General features: G+C 47.5%; 2 protein-coding genes and 1 long non-coding RNA gene across 6 annotated transcripts in view; 1 reads left to right on the top strand and 2 right to left on the bottom strand.

The window, feature by feature from the left end:
- CLSTN1 (calsyntenin 1) overlaps window positions 1-9,501 on the bottom strand; it is an 80,112-nt gene extending 70,611 nt beyond the window's left edge. Inside the window, exon 1 of one of the 2 annotated variants that reach the window (XM_059052724.2) lies at window positions 9,323-9,501. In XM_059052724.2, coding sequence (XP_058908707.1) covers window positions 9,323-9,413 — 91 coding nt within the window. In that variant the 5' untranslated portion in view covers window positions 9,414-9,501. The remainder of the gene's footprint in view (window positions 1-9,322) is intronic. The other variant, XM_059052733.2, reaches the window with a different exon arrangement.
- Window positions 9,502-9,941: 440 nt separating this feature from the next.
- Window positions 9,942-15,613, top strand: LOC131750337 (uncharacterized). Of its 2 annotated transcripts, XR_010837583.1 has the most exons (4): window positions 13,044-13,351; window positions 14,249-14,336; window positions 14,743-14,943; window positions 15,374-15,613. It is a non-coding gene; the product is annotated as an uncharacterized lncRNA (long non-coding RNA). The 2 variants fall into 2 exon arrangements; XR_010837582.1 differs by lacking the exons at window positions 14,249-14,336; window positions 15,374-15,613 and adding an exon at window positions 9,942-10,182.
- CTNNBIP1 (catenin beta interacting protein 1) overlaps window positions 15,571-18,453 on the bottom strand; it is a 68,353-nt gene continuing 65,470 nt past the window's right edge. The window contains exon 5 of one of the 2 annotated variants that reach the window (XM_067017937.1): window positions 15,571-15,821. In XM_067017937.1, coding sequence (XP_066874038.1) covers window positions 15,697-15,821 — 125 coding nt within the window. In that variant the 3' untranslated portion in view covers window positions 15,571-15,696. The remainder of the gene's footprint in view (window positions 15,822-18,453) is intronic. The other variant, XM_067017941.1, reaches the window with a different exon arrangement.

The raw sequence follows: 18,453 nt of genomic DNA, 5'->3' as shown, positions 1-18,453 counted from the left end.
AGGCACTAGAAGACAGCACAGAGCTGAGGTAGTCTCACGTGGGCTGAGTTCCCCTGACCCAGGCAACCTGAGCTCAGAGAAATAAAATGTGCCTGAGCATTTCGGGAGACCAGATTTCAATCTGACCAGAACCAGACACGGACTGACTTTTGTTAGCCACCACTGGGAGTTTCCTCAGGTGCCAGGGTCCCACCACCACCCACTGCACCAGCTTGCCTCAGTTTACCTGTCTGTACTTGGGTTTCCAAAAGATAAGCAGGTACAGTCAGAGCTGTTCTATTCCAAGGCAAAGCTTCTGCTCCAAATCCCCATCGGCTCTCCTATACCCCTGAGATGAGTTTCTAGATAAAGCAGAAACTTCAGGAAACCCTTTTAGCCTTCTCCCTTCAGGCTTAAACAACCGAAGCCTGGCCTGAGTGGCCCATGTTTGCCTTCTCATTGCCCCTGGTTCACCCTGTCCATCAGCGCTGACCACATAAGCAGACACCATTTTCATAGAAAAGAAAAAAATGCAGTGAAGACATACTTGCCTTACGCATTACTCTTTAAAAGTAGTGATAAATATATCAAACCTTTCAATACTCAGAAAGGACTAATTCTAGAAAAAAACAGAGTCAGTAAACTTTATTAACTGAATAAGCAGATATATATTAATTACTGGCACTTATGACCTTTCTAAAACATTTCATCAAACAAGCATTAATGCTGCAGTTATTATTAATTGAAGTCACAATTGGGGGAGAGGCTATGTTATTAAATTATCCCACTGGTACATCTTCCTGCAATTAGAAAAGGTTTTAAAATGTCAGATTTCATATAAAAAAGCATTTAATTCATTTTCCATTCTACGTTTTGAATGTTTCTAAGATACAAGTTGCTTCCCTTAATTAAGCAAGAGAAGGCTTCGTACGCTTGGGCACGGACTTTTTAAAACCCCTGCCAAATGAAAGTGCTGTATTCAGGAATCATGTGCAGATATTAAGGGATATTTACAAACAACTCAGAAGCAAGATCAGAAACTTTGCCAACTTGGGGCTTTATAATTCAGGCCGAGGGTTTATCAAGGGACCCTAGCATTCACACAGCACTAGCAGAGGAGGTGCTCAAAGGCTGAGAATGGCTGCTGCCCACCTCTCAGTCCTCCCACAGTTCTTCATGACTGTGGCCCAAAGTGACAGCGGCCTGGGGAGAAAATTAAATTCAAGCCAGTGCATTTTGCTACTTACTAGCTACTCTGATAAACATGTGAAACGCATGGCAAAAAAAAAATTAGGGATTACCCAAGAATTTTAATTATTTCTGTTATCCTTGTTACTAATTCCACGAGTAACAGAGAACTGGCATGAATTAGTCAAGGCTTTTTAAAGGTAAATATAATCTGCTTGACGGAAAGGCTTTAATCCCCCAAATCAAAAGCTACCCTGTTCCTCAATTAGCCTCTACCTCCCATGTGCTCGCATTGTCTATTGTGACCTGAGTGTGCTCTGTCCTTCGCCAGGTGCTGGGGGACAGGGCAGACTGCGCAGTCTCCACCCCGAGGCCACCAGTGAATAAGTCTTCCAGTGGTGGGAGGGGGGTGCATCAGTGGGGAGGTGCCCCCGAGGAGGGCTGGGCCTCAGCTGCTTCATCTGAGAGGTGCCCAGAGGACCAAGGGCTCTGGCTAAAATCTCAGGGTCAGGCTCACATCCTATTAATACTCTGGCCACATTAAGTCTATCAATACTCAGGACCAGTTTCCTGAGCGTGCCGGGGTCCCACGCTTGGTTTAATGCTCTGCTGCCATCTTGAAATTCCTAATAATTTTTGAACAAAGGAGCCCCACACTTTGACTATGCAGCTGGTCCTATCAATATTCACCATTAACTACGTCTGAGATACACAAAATTAAATGTGACTGGATTCTGCATTTCAGATGGAATAAATTTTGCTCTTTAAAAGCCACTTAGTAGACAGCCTCATACAAATCACTCACATTTTACACTATCTACAATTTGAGTTTATGACCTTCAATTTTTTTTTTCTTGGTGGTCCTTAAAATGAAAGTACTGTATTAATACTTTTAAGATTTAGGAAGAGCTCAGAATAAATATGTCTTCACTATACTTTAAGCAGGTATTAAAGATGACATTCATTTTTACTGTTTTAAAATCCACTTTCACTCTAAAGACATTTCTAAGTGTTGTTTGTTTTTTTTCTTTGGTTCGCCGGCCTCTCACTGTTGTGGCCTCTCCCGTTGCGGAGCACAGGCTCCGGACGCGCAGGCTCAGCGGCCACGGCTCACGGGCCCAGCCGCTCCGCGGCACGTGGGATCTTCCCGGACCGGGGCACGAACCCGCGTCCCCTGCATCGGCAGGCGGACTCTCAACCACTGCGCCACCAGGGAGGCCCTCTAAGTGTTTTATACTATGAATTAAAGATAGGGTAAATAACAAACAGTTTAATTAAAGAATAAATCAAAGGACCAGACAAACTAATTTACTTTAACAAAGTACTTTTTAGCCAATTAGTATTAACAAAAATGTAATGAATGAAGAAATGTCATTTTCTAAACTAGTCATAGTTTAAGAATTCTAGTGTTTCTTACAATTCATTTCATAAAGTTAAGCCCTGGATATTGACCCTGCTGTGACTAGGGTGTCCCCGTATCCCTGGGTCTGCAGCATTGTACTAGCTCATTCCTCAGACCTCAGGCGGAAATCAGGGCCTGGGGGATGCATGCTTGGCCACAGATGCTCTCAGCCTTTCTTCAAGTGAGAGGTGACAGAAACAAAGAGCTGCACGGCTGGGTACCTGCAAAGGTTTGAGGGATTGATAAGATTTAGTCCTAAGGAAAGCTGACTGAAGTCCCAAACAATGTTTTAAAGAAAATGGTTTCTTTGTGAGCTAGCAAGTGCCCAGGCTGAATGATCAATTGTCAGGGACGTGTGAAGAAACGGCTCTTTTACAGGGAAGGCTACTTAAGTGCAGAGGACAGACCTCTCAAAGCTCCTTTCAACTCAAAGTCTAAGGTCCTGGGTAGAAATGATATGGGAGATAGGGGTGAAGGAAGGAGTTGGTTGGATGAAATGCCAATTTATCCCGAGAGCAGGAAAAAAAAAAATCAGCAACTTAAAACTGTCATAAGAAAACGCTTAGACAACTGTGAAACATGTATCTACTTAAAAAGATGCTCCTGGGAGTGATTATGGAGGTCAAGAGTGAATGTAGAATGGTGCAGCTACTCTGGAAAACAGTTTGGCACCTCCTCAAAATGTTAAACATAGAGTTCTAAGACTCAGCAATTCCACTCCAGTTATACACCCAAGAGAACTGAAAATGTATGTCCACACAAATATACGTCCAAGAGAACTGCACATGCGTGTGCACAGCAGCATTATTCATAGTAGCCACGAAATGGAAAACCACCCAAATGTCCATCAACTGATGAATGGATATAGAAAACGTGGTTTATCCACATAGTATGGAACATTGTCTTAGTCTCTCTGGGCTCTGTAGCAAAATACCATAGACTGGGTGGCTTATAAACAACAGAAATTTATTTCTCACAGTCCTGGAGGCTGGGAAACCCAAGATCAAGGTGCCAGCAGATACAGTGTCTGGTGAGTGTCCATTTCCTCGTTCATAGCCATCTTCCCGTTGTATCCGCCGGTGGCAGAAGAAGCGAGGGAGCTCTCTGGGGTCTCGTGCACAGGGGCACTGATCCCATTCGCGAGGGCTCCACCCACATGATCTAATCACCTCCCCAAAGCCCCCACCTCAAAATACTGTCACAGTGGGGATTAGGTTCCAACGTACGAATTCCGGAGGGACACAAACGTTCAGCCCACAGCGAATACTATTCAGCCATGAGACAGAATGAAGCGCCGACACCCACGGCAACGTGGATAAATCCTGCAAACATCATGCTAAGTGAAAGAAGCTAGTCGCAAAGGCCACATATTATAATGATGCCACTGATATGAAATGTCCAGCACAGGCCAATCCACAGAGATCGGAAGACGATTAATGGTTGCCGGGGGGGAATGGGAAAAAGGGGAATTTGAAGTGATTGATTGCTAAGGGATATGGGGCTTCTTTTGGGGGCGATAAAAATGTGCTGCAATTAGATATTGGGGATGGTTGCACAACTCTGTGAATATACTAAAATCATTGAACTGCATACTTTAAAAGGCTGAATTTTATGGTATGTGAATTATATTTCAATAAACCTGTTTTTCAAATTAAAAAAGAGTGGATGCGGGAAAGGAAAGTCTTCTTTTGCCCTAAAACAATAAGTTCCAGAAAGTACAGATCAAGGTAGACTTGAAGAGTAGCAGACTTGATACAACAGTTCTTGTCACGAGAGAATAAGACTAGTTCAAAACATATCCGTGGGCTTCCCTGGTGGCGCAGTGGTTAAGAAACCACCTGCCAATGCGGGGGACAAAGCTTTGAGCCCTGGTCCGGGAAGATCCCACATGCTGCGGAGCAACTAAGCCTGTGCGCCACAGCTACTGAGCCTGTGCTCTAGAGCCCGCGAGCCACAACTACTGAAGCCCTTGCACCTAGAGCCCGTGCTCTGCAACAAGAGAAGCCACCGCAATGAGAATCCCGCACACCGCAACGAAGAGTAGCCACCCCCCCGCAACTAGAGAAAGCCTGCACACTGCAATGAAGACCCAACGCAGCCAAAAATAATAAAAAATGAAATTCAGACATAACTGCTACAAAGAAAAATTCCAAGAAAAAAAAAATTCACGTCTGACCAAAGGTAAAAAAGAAACACACGCTTCTTCCTCTACCATGCCACTGCATACTTCTCACTGGGGTTCTGGAATAGAAAGAAGTTAACTTTCAGATGTATCTTATTGGTTTTTAAGAAGTTCTAAATTCCATGACTTTGAAGTAATTGAATCTTTGCCTAGAACTTTAAAAATAAAAAAGCCTTAGCAACAGATCTTGTGGAAGTTTTTAATCTAATATCATCCTACAGCTAAATGAGAAAATGAACAAAAATCTCTCTAAAACATAGGGAGGAAAGGACCTAACAAATAGGGGACAACTGGATGCTGTGCCCCAACTCCTAGGTGGTGGTGACTCTTTGGAAAAAGGGGCACCTTGCATCAGGCTGACATGCGGGCAGGGCAGGACTGTCATAGTCTGAAGGTTCCTAACTCTGGCCTTTGCATAGCCTCTACTGGTGTCAAAATGTCACTTGTGAGGGTTTGGGGCTTTTCAAACAGTGCAAGAACATGACACTGCATAAATCATTTCCACCAACTTTGAATCTACATTCTGGAGATAGAATAGCTCTACTAAAATCTAATATCACAAATGAATATCTTAAATTTCAATTATAAAAGATAAATTTCTTAAGTGCCTCTGCTCTTACCAAATCATGACCAAAGTATATTTTTAAGAATGTAATGATCTAAAACCTCAATTAATCAGAAGGGATGAGAAATAAGACTCAATGATTTTCAGAATAACCAAATCTATTTTGTTTCAACTCTTATAAGCAAACACTCTATCCAAAAAATTATATTTTCCTGTCTCAGAAACAGTAATGAAAATAATGCAATCCTTTTCTTTCATGTCTTAAATATTTAATAACCCTCAGGTTCCTCATTTTAAATATTAAGAATTGGTTGAGTAAGCGTAACCAAGTCCTAAAACTAGTATCATGGAATTCTAGCATTTTCTAATTCCAATACAAAAATAATGTTATCATATTTCATAAAAAATTCATTTATTGGTCATATTCCTCATACTTAAAACTTAATTAACTGCTTTTTTTGGCCCCAAAATTAAATAGTACTGACCCAGATAATGTATGATATGAATGCCTAAAACTTCTTTTAAAAAATAATTTCTAGGAAACTGTTTGGTTTTGGTTTTTTTCCTGAAAGTAGTATGCAGCCAAAAGCTGGATTCCAGTTAACTGAGGGTTCCAGTTAAGCGAGTCACAGCTCTTAAATCGGAATACATTCAGGATAATTAATATTTTATTATTTCTTTAGCAGTTATAGGTCTTGTGAAATAAATTTACTTTCAGCAATAAAAATGTTAAATTAAGTGTAATATTTAGGTCTACGATAAAATTATTTTTCCTCAAAGTTGCTTGTGAAAAACAAGGTAAAAAATTAAGCTTTCCCCAAAAGCTGAGAACTACAGTTTTTTTTTGAAAAATGAACTCGAAGTGGTAGTCACAGAGCTCCAGCCGTCAAAGGCTGATACAGACTTTTATGATCTAATACTTCAATGCTGCAATCAACATAGTGAATCCTTGAAAAATTATCTACTAATGAAATCTTATATCCGTGTTGTACAATTCAAGTTCCTTTATACTCTGTCGGTGATGCTTTTCTCAGTACGTAACACTTATCTGGCAGGTAAAAATCAGGATGTAAAAACACTACGCTGCCTAAACTGGAACAGAGTTATACCTTCATTCACAAAACACTGAGTGCCTACTGTGTGCGGATACATACGTGAACAACACACATGTGTGTTGTTTGGTCACATATGTGACCAAAATACCCTTCCACTTTGGGGCATATGTTCCAGTGAGGGGAGACAGGCAATCAACAGAATAAGTAAATAACAGAGCATGTCAGAATGGGGGTAAGTGCTATGGAGAAAAGAAAAAGTGAAGCAGGGGGCTTCCCTGGTGGCGCAGTGGTTGAGAATCTGCCTACCAATGCAGGGGACACGGGTTCGAGCCCCGGTCCGGGAAGATCCCACATGCCGCGGAGCAACTGGGCCCGTGAGCCACAACTACTGAGCCTGCGCGTCTGGAGCCTCTGCTCCGCAACAAGAGAGGCCGCGACGGTGAGAGGTCCGCGCACCGAGATGAATAGGGGCCCCCGCTCGCCGCAACTAGAAGGAAACCCACGCACAGAAACGAAGACCCAACACAGCCATAAATAAATAAATAAATAAAATTTAAAAAAAAAAAAAGTGAAGCATGGGAGGGAGGATTCAGGTTCAGAGAGATGAAATTTCAACCAGGATGGTGAGGAGAGGCTCCACTGAGAAGTTTGTGTGCAAACAGAAAAGTAACAGTGAATGCTATTTATTGGTTTTGAAATGCATTACAAGATTGCATTTATTTTTATTTAATATTCATATAAGCTTTCTATTTTCTCTATTTCAGTTTTCTATTTCCCGATCACTGACGGATTGGAGAAAAAGGAAGGCAGTATAGGGCATGCCAAGGAAACTTCTCCTAATATTTTGGTTTACTTGATTTTTTTTGAGAACTACAGCTACAATTAAAGTGAAATTTATGGTTCTCCATAAAACTACGAATTAATAGTCACAATGGAATTTATATTACAAAACCTCACATTCTCTACTTGTTTATACGTTATCTTTCCCCCATTATTTTTAGAGGTAGCTACAGTATGAATGAACAGCAGTTACTAATGTCACACTGTCTTGCAGGATTAAAAATTCAGGTATTAGTTGAAATGATCATCTTTTACAATTAGCCCACAGAAAGTGTCTCCACAAACTGCCTATTTAAATACAAAATTTATTTGTAGCATCTCAAAATGAAATCGTTTTATTAGCATTTCATAGAACATTCATGAGACGTTTTTCTGACCTGCAAGCTGGAAAAAAAACAACACATGCAATAGAATAAGTGATGTTTAAAATGTGTTTTTATTTGGAAGACTAAGATTCTTAAGCATTATAAATGCACCAAGAAAAGCTTAGAAAAAGTTAGCAAATTACAAAGGACTCAAGCCATAAGACATTTGATAGCTGAAATCTTCAGTAATGCTAATGGGCTAATTAATTCGCCCATTTGCTAATTCAATAATGAACACCAAATGCAGGTGAATGGACAAACTTAAGAAAATGTGGATTTTAACAAGAAATATTATCACTGACTAAACTAAAGATACTTGTACCGTTCCCAAAATACCCAATCCAAGCACATATTTTTAAGCTGTGTGGATTTTCCCCAAGAGAAGCAAACTTTGACATTTTTTCTTGGATCTATTACACTTAGAGACCTCTATCCCACATCTGGAAAGAACATTCCAAACTCACCTTGATGTAAAATCAAACTGAGAGCAATTAGATACTTAGTGACTGAGACCTGAATTTGACAGAGTCAAAAGAATGTTAGAAATGAAATAAATGAAAGAAGTATTCAAAGTTTATCATCCTGGATGTGAAGAAAGGAACATACAACAAAAGATGCACTTTTGTAAAGCAGAAACTAACACAGCATTGTAAAGGAATTATACTCCAATAAAGATGTTTAAAAAAAAAAAAAGATGCACTTGCCTCTCCTGCCTTTTAATTTGTGAACACCATACTTCTTTTGATATGTCATGCTCAGAAAAAGAAAATGATAATTTTTTAAAAAGCTTTGCTAAATTGCAATATGACCATTTCATTCGGCCTTCCATCAACCCTCCCTCCATCAAAATTTTTGATTTAAAAAATCAGAACGATAGATCCAAGTACTCTATAGACTACACCTAGATTACTTTGCTCCAAGGCCGAGGAAAATGTTTATGATTCCAAGATCCACTCGGAAGCATATATCTGCAATGCGTAAGCTTTTCATTGGCAAGATCAGTCAATATCAGAGAGCGTGTAACGCTGAAAAGGTTAAGCGGTTGAAGGTTAAAACAACAACAAAACAATCGATTCACAAATAAATATGTTTTTGCCAAGTAACCATAAAATAATTTCGGCCCTAAGGAATCAGAGAGGGGTTTCTCGTTTTTGCACGACCTAAATTACTGTCAGAAAAACTGCACCAAGGCGTCGGGGGTGGAGGAGAGGAAGATTTCTGACACCGGGTGAGACGACGGTCGTAAACCTCATCACAATTTCACCTTTGGGTGAAAAGGTGGGAGGGGAGCCAGAAGTTTCAGCCTCGGCTCGTTCGAAAACACGTTTAAAAGACCCTGGAAGGAGGCGGAAAAGGGCGAAGACGCCGCGTCCGCGGTAGAGCAGCAGCAGATAATCGGGATCTGGGAAAAGGATGCGGAGAAGTGGGCTCTTATGTAAGCACACACCAAAAATTGTGCGTGCACCCCCGGCCTGATGCACATTTCGGCACACAACACACGTACCCGGTATCTCACCCCAGGGATGCCTCCCCAGCCTGCGGGCGCTGCCGAGGAAGACTGACCGACGCTTCGGCCCTTCTGCACGTCCCCCCAGATCCGTGCAGCCACCAGCCCGGCGCGGGTGCGATGGAGGCGGCCAGCTTACCCCCGGCGCCTGCAGCGCGCGCCCCCAGCCTCTTGCGCCCCTACCCAGAGCCGCGCGCTGGGCCCCGAACCCCGCGTCCCTACCCGGCCCCGACGCTTACCTCGCGCGGCCCAGACCCCGCCGCCGCACAGCAGCCCGGCCAGCAGCAGCCAGGCGGCCGGGTCCAGCGCGGGAGCAGGGCGGCGCAGCATCGCTCCGGCTCCCGGCGCCGCGGCCCGCCCGAGGCGGGAGCGGCAGGGACACGCGCGGGGCGCCGAGCGGGGCTCTCGTGGCCCGGGGCCGGCTGCTCAGCGCCGCGGCGAGCACCGGGATCCGAGGAGGCGCCGCCGCCGTGACGCTGGGCCGCGCGCTCGGGCCGCGGGCGCCCTCCCCTCGGCGCAGGCAGTGCTTCGCTGGAGGCAGCGGCAGCAACTAAGATGGCGGCGGCGCTCTCTCTCGGGTCCGGTGAGGGTACCCGGCCGGGGGCGGGGTGGCGGCGGGAGGGGCGGGGAGGGGAGCGACGGCGAGGCGCGCGCGCGGCGCCCCGGGGAGCGCGCGGGGCGTGGGGCGGGGGCGGGGCGCGCGGGCCTCCGAGCCCGCCGCCGGGGCCTGGAGCGCGCGCCCGCGGGGCCGCGCCGGGGGTTGGGCTCGAGAGAGGCTGGGAGAGGCCCCGGGGGCTGCAGCCGCCCCTGTCGGCTGCCGCAGCCGAGAGCATCAATTCCTCATTCCCACGCGCGCTCACAGGCCCCGGAGCCGAGCGAGAGCTACCCAGGTCCCGTGCCTCCCCTTTCTCCCCTTCCCAGCCCCACCTCAAGGAGTGCAGACCCCGCTGAAGGGTGCAGCCCAGGGCCGCTGAGCGCCAACACCCTGCGCCACTTCGAGCAAGTCACGTCGCCTCCCAGAACCTCGGTGCCCTCTTCTGCCAGGTGGCGGTGATGAGAGGGAGCTTGCGGGGTCGTGAAAGGTATTCAAGGAGACGAGGTCAGCGAAACGCGCTTTGTAAACAAACAATCAGGGGCTGCGCAGCACGTGCTGCAGTGGTTCCAGCGCTGGGAGGGAGCTTGCTTGTCCCAAGTCCGTCCTGAATGTGTAACTCAGGATTCCTCCATTTGCTGAAGAAATCCGTTTGTGGGTTTTTAAAGGCGGGTTGTGCAGGTGACCCTTTCTAGATCTTAGTGTGGTGCTAACGGTGCCTTAGAAATGCAGAAATCCAAATGGATGAAGAAGGGTCCCTTCAGGGCTCTTGGGTCCTCCTCTTTTCTTCCTGTCCTGGGGTCCCTACCTCCCCGCGACCCCTGGGGACGCCTCACACTAGAGGAAAGGACCAGAACGGTCATGGATGGTCTCCTGAGTGCCAGGCACTGTGCCCTATGAGCCGACTTTACTGGCTTTATTTTCCCTAGAAGGAAACTAAGATGAAATGACTTCCCTAGTTGAAACAAATACTGTAAAAAGATCAGCCCTCAAGGACAGGGCTGGCATTAAGGAGACACCCACAGCAAAGGTTAAACAACGATAAAATGTTAATTATTCAAGACTCTGCTGGAAGAGCTATCAAAGGTGATTCACAGCACAGGGATTGTCCTGGCCCTGTTTGCTGAGAGGGTCTGGCCGGCTGTTGGGCTTTGTGGAGACGGCTTTGTCGAGACCAGCTTGGGATGGGGTGAAGGAGGGTGGGCAGGCAGCCTGGGAGGCTGGGAGAATGAGTCACTCAGTTTGTGGAGAGCAGAGGACTTATTTAGGAGAGTAGTGGGTGAAGAGCCCAGAAAGGTAGATCGAAGCCATTGTGAGGTGCCTTAAATGTCAGGATGAGGGATTTGGACCTAATCCGACAGGCCACAGGCAGACCTTGGACAGCAGTGAACAGAGGTGTGATGTGACCTTGGAGGGAGTTTCAAAGCAATCTGCGATGGAATATGCTCTTCCCTGTCCTTTGTCCCGCAGAGTCATCCTCCACCAAAGCCTAAAGACTCCACATCTCAGCCCCCTGCCCATCCCACCCCTGAATCCAAGAGGACTCGACTCCCTTGGGTAGCTCCCTCCCCCAGGCACCTGCCTGGCCCCTGCCATCTCCAAGCCATGCCCCCCCCCACTCCTTCTCACCAGCACTGCAGAGTCATCCTCTCCGGGTGTTGCTATTGCTTCCGGGCCTTCCTGGTTCCCAGTGGCTCCCTGCTGCCACCTCATCAGGCCCAGACAGCTCTGCTGGGCTTCCCACCCCTCATGCCTGGGCCCCACCCAGCTGACCTCAGGGCCCACTGTCTTACCACCCTCTGAGTTCAAGTTCATTCCTTCCCAGGGGCAGCGTCACATGGCACACCATCCCCAACCTTTGCCCTGAGCCTCGGGTCCTACCAGTGCACTTTCTGGGCTGCCTCCTCCAGGAAGTCCTCTGGACGATCAGGCCCTCGCTCCCCAAACCCACATGCTCTTAACCCAACAATCCAGGCTTCATAATCTGCTACTTTGTGCTGTTGATTGACTACTCCACATGTGTCCTCTTCTTCTCCACACTATTCTAGTGGGAAGGACCCAGATAGTACCGTCAGATAGCACTGGATGGGAATTCTGGCTTCTGCTACTACGAATGACCTTGGACAAGTTACAGAACCTTCTGAACCTCTTTCCTCACCTGTGAAATGGGATAATGATACCTATTTCCTAGAGCTGTGAGAATTAAATGAGACGATGCAATTAAAGTGCCTCCTAGAGACTAATATACAATAGGTCTAAACCTATGGTACTTTGTTCTTTTCCTTCGAGCTCCTAGTGTACTGCTGAACATACAGTAGGTCCTCAATAAACACTCGGTGATGAACTAAATGAATTGCTGAGTTGGTTTTTTATTGTTATTATGCAGATCACATCTCAGAGAGTAAAAAACATAGCCTGTAGGTTTCCAGGGACCTTGGAGATTTACAAAACATAAAATCAGAAAGGCATAATCTCAGAGCTATGTTTTGAGTCAACAGGCTGATGCCAAGAGGGAAAATGTATTCCGTTCTATAAGCAACACAAACTAAAGCTCTTTGGTGTCTGGAATCCTGATCCCTTTATCTTCTCACCCACTCTGTCCCTTAGAGAAACAGAGAGACAGATAGATGTAAGCAGGTCCAGCGGCAGGTGGGCAGGCAGGCGGCCCCAGAGCTCACTGCAAGCTGCACACACTGAGATATTGCCCATAGGACAGTAAGTCCAGCTGCAAGGCTCAGCTTGAGCGTGTTAGAAGCCAGGGCAACCAGTGAACTCAGTCTCTGGTTGGCCTGACAATAGCCTCAGCCATATTGGCACTTTTCAGAGGTCTCCACGTGATGGATTAGTTAATCCTCAAAATGGCCCTGAGATGGGGATCGACCCAAGCTGAGGCTGTGGGTAGGAGAGAGGGTCCTGGCCTGAGCCAAGCCAGCTGCTGACTCAGCAGCAGCAGCTCTGGGAGCCCCGGAGTGAGGCGGGGGGGGGGGGGGGATGGGGGGCGGCGGAAATGAGGCACCACCCAGGCCCATCCTTAGGCAGTGACTGGGAGGTTGAGCAGGTGGCTTTGTCAGCCAGGCAAGGAAGACTTGATCTTTTGAATGTACAGTCAGCCTTTCTGTGGAGTAAGTAGAGAGGACACAGAATTTCCATGGTGCTGCACCGTTTGAAATGGCTTTTGCTAATAACAATAGCCTAAGCTTTCTACCTGGAAGTGACATATCACTTATGCCTCCAGCAACCCTTTCCAGAAGGTACTTTCATGGTTCCAGATGAGAAAAATGTAAAATTTGCTCAGCTCATTGCTAGAAAGAAGGACACCTGGGATTCAATTTCATGTTGGAGCGCACACGATGCTTTCGCCCCTACAGGAAATTACGCCCAAGGTGCAAAAAAAAAAAAAAAAAAGCCCTGCGCGGGATCCCACAACCTGGAGCCAGCCTGCCTCTCCACGTCAGACCCTCCAGCTGTCCGAGGCCCTGGGAGGCATTCCTCTTCCAGGGTGGGGTTCCTCACCGGCTTGTTCATTCCCAAGTCCGGAGCAGAAACAGATGAAATGATGGCTCGTGCAGGAAGGCGCTTTGCCAGAAGGCCGAGTCCTTCTCTGGTGGGCAGGTTATTACTATTAACACAGCATGTGCTGCTCGGCCAGTGTTTGTGGAACCCAAGCTGGAGGCAGGTAGGCCATTGTTGTGGCCGCTCTCCTAATGATGTTCTTGGGGGCAAACCCACTTCAGGGCTGCGCGGGAGAAGGTTGTGAGAATCGTGATGAGAGCGACAGATTACGGATTCCCTAAAGGACTAAAAGCACAGCCCCAGCACCACCACCAGGGTTCCCTGAGGCCCTGGAAGCCAGGAGGTCTGGCTCCATCGCTGCCTTCTGGTGGCCTGGCCAGCTCACTCCATTGCTGTTAGAAGGGATAATTAATGAGGGACGAGACGATGTGTGATTAAGAGCGGGAACTCTGGTGGGACAGACCTGGGTGAAACCCATATCTACCCACTTCCTTCCCTTTTATAATATTTCCATTTAATCTATTTTTAAATTTACTTATTTTTGGCTACCTTGGGTCTTTGTTGCTGCGCACAGGCTTTCTCTAGTTGCAACGAGCGGGGGCTACTCTTTGTTGCATTGCGCAGCTTCTTAGTGTGGTAGCTTCTCTTGCGGAGCACGGGCTCTAGGCGCGTGGCGCTCTAGTAGTTGTGGCACACGGGCTCAGTAGTTGTGGCTCGCGGGCTCTAGAGCACAGGCTCAGTAGTTGTGGTGCACAGGCTTAGTTGCTCTGCGGCCTGTGGGATCTTCCCGGACCAGGGCTCGAACCCATGTCCCCTGCATTGCACCACCAGGGAAGTCCCTCCATTTAATCTTATATGATTATATTAAATATTGGCATGGGTCCGAAGTCAAATCTAGAAAGCAAGATGCTCAGAGAAGTCTAGTTCCATTCCTGTCTCTTCCTTCCTGTCCCCCGCACCCCCCCTTGAAGATTACCATTTTGTCTTTTTTGGCTTATCCTTCTATTGTGGGATTTTTTTAATGCAAATGAATATTTAAATATGTCTCTCCCTTTCTTAGATAAAAAGCAGCCTATCACGGACTTCCCCAGTGGCACAGCAATAAAGACTCTGCAGTTCCACTTCAGGGGGCACGGGTTCGATCCCTGGTCAGTGAACTGATATCCCCCATACCATGCAGTGCAGCCAAAAAAAAAGCAAGCAGCATATCGCACCAGATGTTCTGCATCTTGATTTTTTTCACTTAGTAAAATATCCTGGAGATGGTTCCATCTCAGTGTGCAAACAGTCCTCATTCCTTTTCACAGATGCATAGTACTCCTTCACGTGGCATAATATTGTAATATAATAAGAAATCCATATTTGGCCTTTGTCCCCGGATCCTAGCACAGAGCTCCTAAATGCCTTGGAATTTCCTGGGTGATAGGAGCATCTTTTGTTCTAACGAGGTGACTCTTGGTGGGCTCTTAGTTTCAGGATGAGGGCCAGTCACCAGAAAGACCAAGGCATGATTAGAAGCTTGGAAATTTCAGCGCCACTCTCTCCCAACCTCAGGGAGAAGAAGGGGGCTGGAGATTCAGCTAATAATCAATCATGCCTACATAACGGAGCCTCCATAAAAGTCCCTGAACTACAGGATTCGGCGAACTTCTGGGCCAGTGAACATAGCCACTTGCTGAGAGAGTGGTGCATCCCAACTGCACAGGGACAGAAGGCAGCTCCTGTACTTGGGACCTTTCCAGGATCTTGATCTAGGTACATTTTCATCTAGTTGTTCATTTGGATCCTTTATAATATCCTTTATACTAAACTGGGAAAGGTAAGTCGGGTGTTTCCCCGAGTTCTGTGGGTCATTATGTCAAATTATTGAAACTGAAGGGGGAGGGTCACAGCCAGGTCAGACAGAAGTGTGCGTAACCTGGGGACCCACTACCTGTGTTTTGCAAAAGAAGTAGGGGCAGGTGGGGCTGAGCCCTAACCCGTGGGGTCTGCACTAACTCTGGGTAATTAGTAGATTACGTTAATTTGTAGGACACCCAGTTGATGTCCACAGAGAATCAGAGAATTGTTTGGTGTGGAAAACCCACACATTTGGTGTCAGAAGTGTTGTGAGTAGAGAGGACTTCCCCGGTGGCGCAGTGGTTGAGAGTCAGCCTGCCAATGCAGAGTCCGCCTACCAATGCAGGTCCGAGCCCTGGTCCGGGAAGATCCCACATGCCGCAGAACAACTAAGCCCGTGAGCCACAACTACTGAAGCCCGCTAAGCCCAGAGCCCGTGCTCTGCAACAAGAGAAGCCACCATGATGAGAAGCCCGCACACCACAATGAAAAGTAGCCCCCGCTCGCCGCAACTAGAGAAAGCCTGCACACAGCGACAAAGACCCAATGCAGCCAAAAGTAAAATTAAAAAAAAAAAAAAGAAAAAGAGGTGTTGTGAGTAGAGAAAGAGTTTTCCTTCCTGCGGACACACTGGAGTTTATTTCATCAGTCCCCTAACGATGGGTTGTTTTAAAGTCTTTTGCTTTTCCAAAGAGCGAGGCAGTGAGCCTTTTCGTATTTTTGCCAGTTGTACCGGTTTCTCCCTCTGTGGCCTTGGGTAAGGTTCTCCACCTCTCCAATCTCTGTATCTCCATCTGTAAAATGGAGGTAAGTCAGTGCCCGCCTCCCTGGGTAGACGTGAGGGATAGAGGAACCAACGCACACATCAGCTGTTATCATTATTCATTTCTGTCCATGGCTCGGGGCTTTCCGTCTCTCTGGCAGTGGCAGAAACCCTGACTTAGGAAGGGGCATTCCTGTGGTCTCCAGGGAGTCAGGTTGGGGCGCGTGGGTTTCGGTTAGACACTGTCCAAAGCTTTCTATAGCTCTCCATTTGCAAAGGAACCAGGAATTCCCACACATGAAGCATCGGCTATCTCTGGCTGGTGAGATTTTCCAGGCAAGGAAAACTCACCTTGACACGGAAGCCAGGCAGCTCACTTTTGCACCCCTAAAAGGGACAGAGATTGAGCTTTCCTGCTTATCCTCACTCCCCAAGGTAACACACAGCCTTTTCTCCTCTCTTTGGATGGGCTGCCAGGGGATATGCACGCTTGCCACTCACTGCTGCGCCGTGGAGAGGAGGGGTGGCTATTTTATTCTGCAGCACCAATCATACCCCCGCTATACACACACACCACATATGGGCAAACGTGGTCCCTCTGAGGGCACACAAGCCAAATATGATGTGCCCTGTCTGCATACAACACGCTGATGGAAAGGACTAGACTGGGTTTCCAGGGAGGAGGGAAAGGCGAGGGCAGAAACTGCCCAGAGGAAACACGGCCACTGTTTGGGCACAGTGGAAACAGCACCAAACTTGGGTTCTACCCGCAGCTCCGTCATGATTTTCCTAGAATTACGGGGGAGGTTATAGAATAAAGTGGTTAAAAAAGATGGGAAGGTTGTTTTACTCACACGATCTTCCTTCAGATGTACCTGGGTTCCGACTACTAGCAGAAAAGACCAGACCACCTAGATGCTCTGAGCTTCAGTTTCCTCATCTGTAAAAGGGTCACCATCACCATCAACCTCCTTTAGATTTTTTTTTTTTTTTTTTTTTTGGCCACGACATGCAGCAGGCAGGATCTTAGTTCCCCGACCAGGGATCAAACCCGTGCCCCCTGCAATGGAAGCTCGGAGGCTTAACCACTGGACCGCCAAGGAAGTCCCATACCTCATTTAGATTATTGTGAGGATCAAGCGAGAGAATGCATATAAAGGGTTTAGCTCAGCCAGAGACACATATCAGCTGCTCAGTTAGTGGTAACTGCTCGCACGATGATGGTGGTGGTGCTGATGATGTATATGAATGTACTTGAGATGCCTAAGGAGTTGATGGTGGTTCTAATAACTACCTTCATACCTTTAGATTTTGCATCTGTTTAGCATACTTCCTTTCTCAAGGGCATCTCGTGCGTTTGGGACTCACAACAATCTCCCCCATAGGGGTTTTTATTTAACTCATGGGAAACAGGAGTTCAGAGAGGTTGAGTGACTTGCCAAGACCGTGCAGCCTAGAATTAGCAGAGGCTCCTCTGGCCTTTTTGTGTTTTCTCCTGGACCAGCAAATGACAATAAAAATCAAGAGCCAGATTTGAGAAATTCTGGCTCTTTCAAGCCTCCAGCTCATTTATTGCTCAGGGATACCTTTTTCCCCTCCTTCCTCATCTGCGGAGCAGGGATTAATCACGCCCAGAAATCAAGAAATAACAAGCATGACTCACATAGTGAGTGTCTGCTGTGCAGGAAGCATTCTGTGCATTATCTGATTTCAATGCTAGCAGCAATCACGCAATGAATACCGTGATTATCCTGCTTTTACAGAGGAAGACGCTGGGGCTGAGAAAGGTAAAGTGATTTGCCCCAGGGTCACAAAGCTCAGTGGTAGAGCCAGGATTCAAACCTAGATCTGTCTGGCCGTAAAGCTGAAGCTCTTACCCACAACATCACTAGCTCCCGGAAACTGCTCTGATGGTGAAAGTTTCCGCAAGACCAGGAAAAGTCAGAGGGGCATCCAGACAGAAGTGCTTGGCTGATCTCCGTCCTGTCCAATACCTCTTCCAGCTCTGGGAGCTCCTGGTATGGTGGATGCATGGTCAGGATTGGCCCTGGGTCAGAGCCCTAGGCATCTTCAGGGCCCAGAATGTCACAGCAAGCCACAGGGCTGGTGCCGCCCCCTCCTTCCCTGTCCAGCAGGTCGGAAGGACCAGGGAAGGCCTAGGGAGGGACTTCTGCCCCTGCCTCTTTGTGCCCTCCCTCGGCCTCCTGTTTCCAGTCACCCCTGGGCCCCAAGGGGCAGCAGGAAGCCCTTTTTCCTCTCCCCTGCTGGCCTCAGTTGCTGCGCTGGGCTTCCAGTATCTGAAGGCATTGATTTAGGGGATGCAAATGAGGAAGCTGACTGTCAAGAGGCAGACAGTCTCCCCGACACCAAGCCATGGACCAACCGCAGACAGGACCCAAGAATTAATGAGCTCTGCTGTGGCTGGCTTAGCAGGAGCCAGGCAGGAGGCCCAGCACAGCCTGGGAAAGGCAGGTAAGCAAATTGCAGGAAGGCGCTGGAGCGAGAAGGGCCTCCCTCGCCCTCTGCCCAGGCCCTGGGGGGCAGGAGCACCCTAGTGGCCTGGAGGGGAGGGGAGGGCGCCAGCTGAGGAGGCTGTGAATCCTACTCCCCCCAGCTGCACAGGCCCAGCTAGGAGCCCGGACAGATGGGCGAGGGAAGACCAT

This window comes from Kogia breviceps, chromosome 1, assembly GCF_026419965.1.
Source record: "Kogia breviceps isolate mKogBre1 chromosome 1, mKogBre1 haplotype 1, whole genome shotgun sequence".
NCBI classification, from domain to species: domain Eukaryota; kingdom Metazoa; phylum Chordata; class Mammalia; order Artiodactyla; family Physeteridae; genus Kogia; species Kogia breviceps.
Note: the sequence above shows the minus strand (reverse complement) of the source record. Positions and strands in the feature narration are given on the sequence as shown.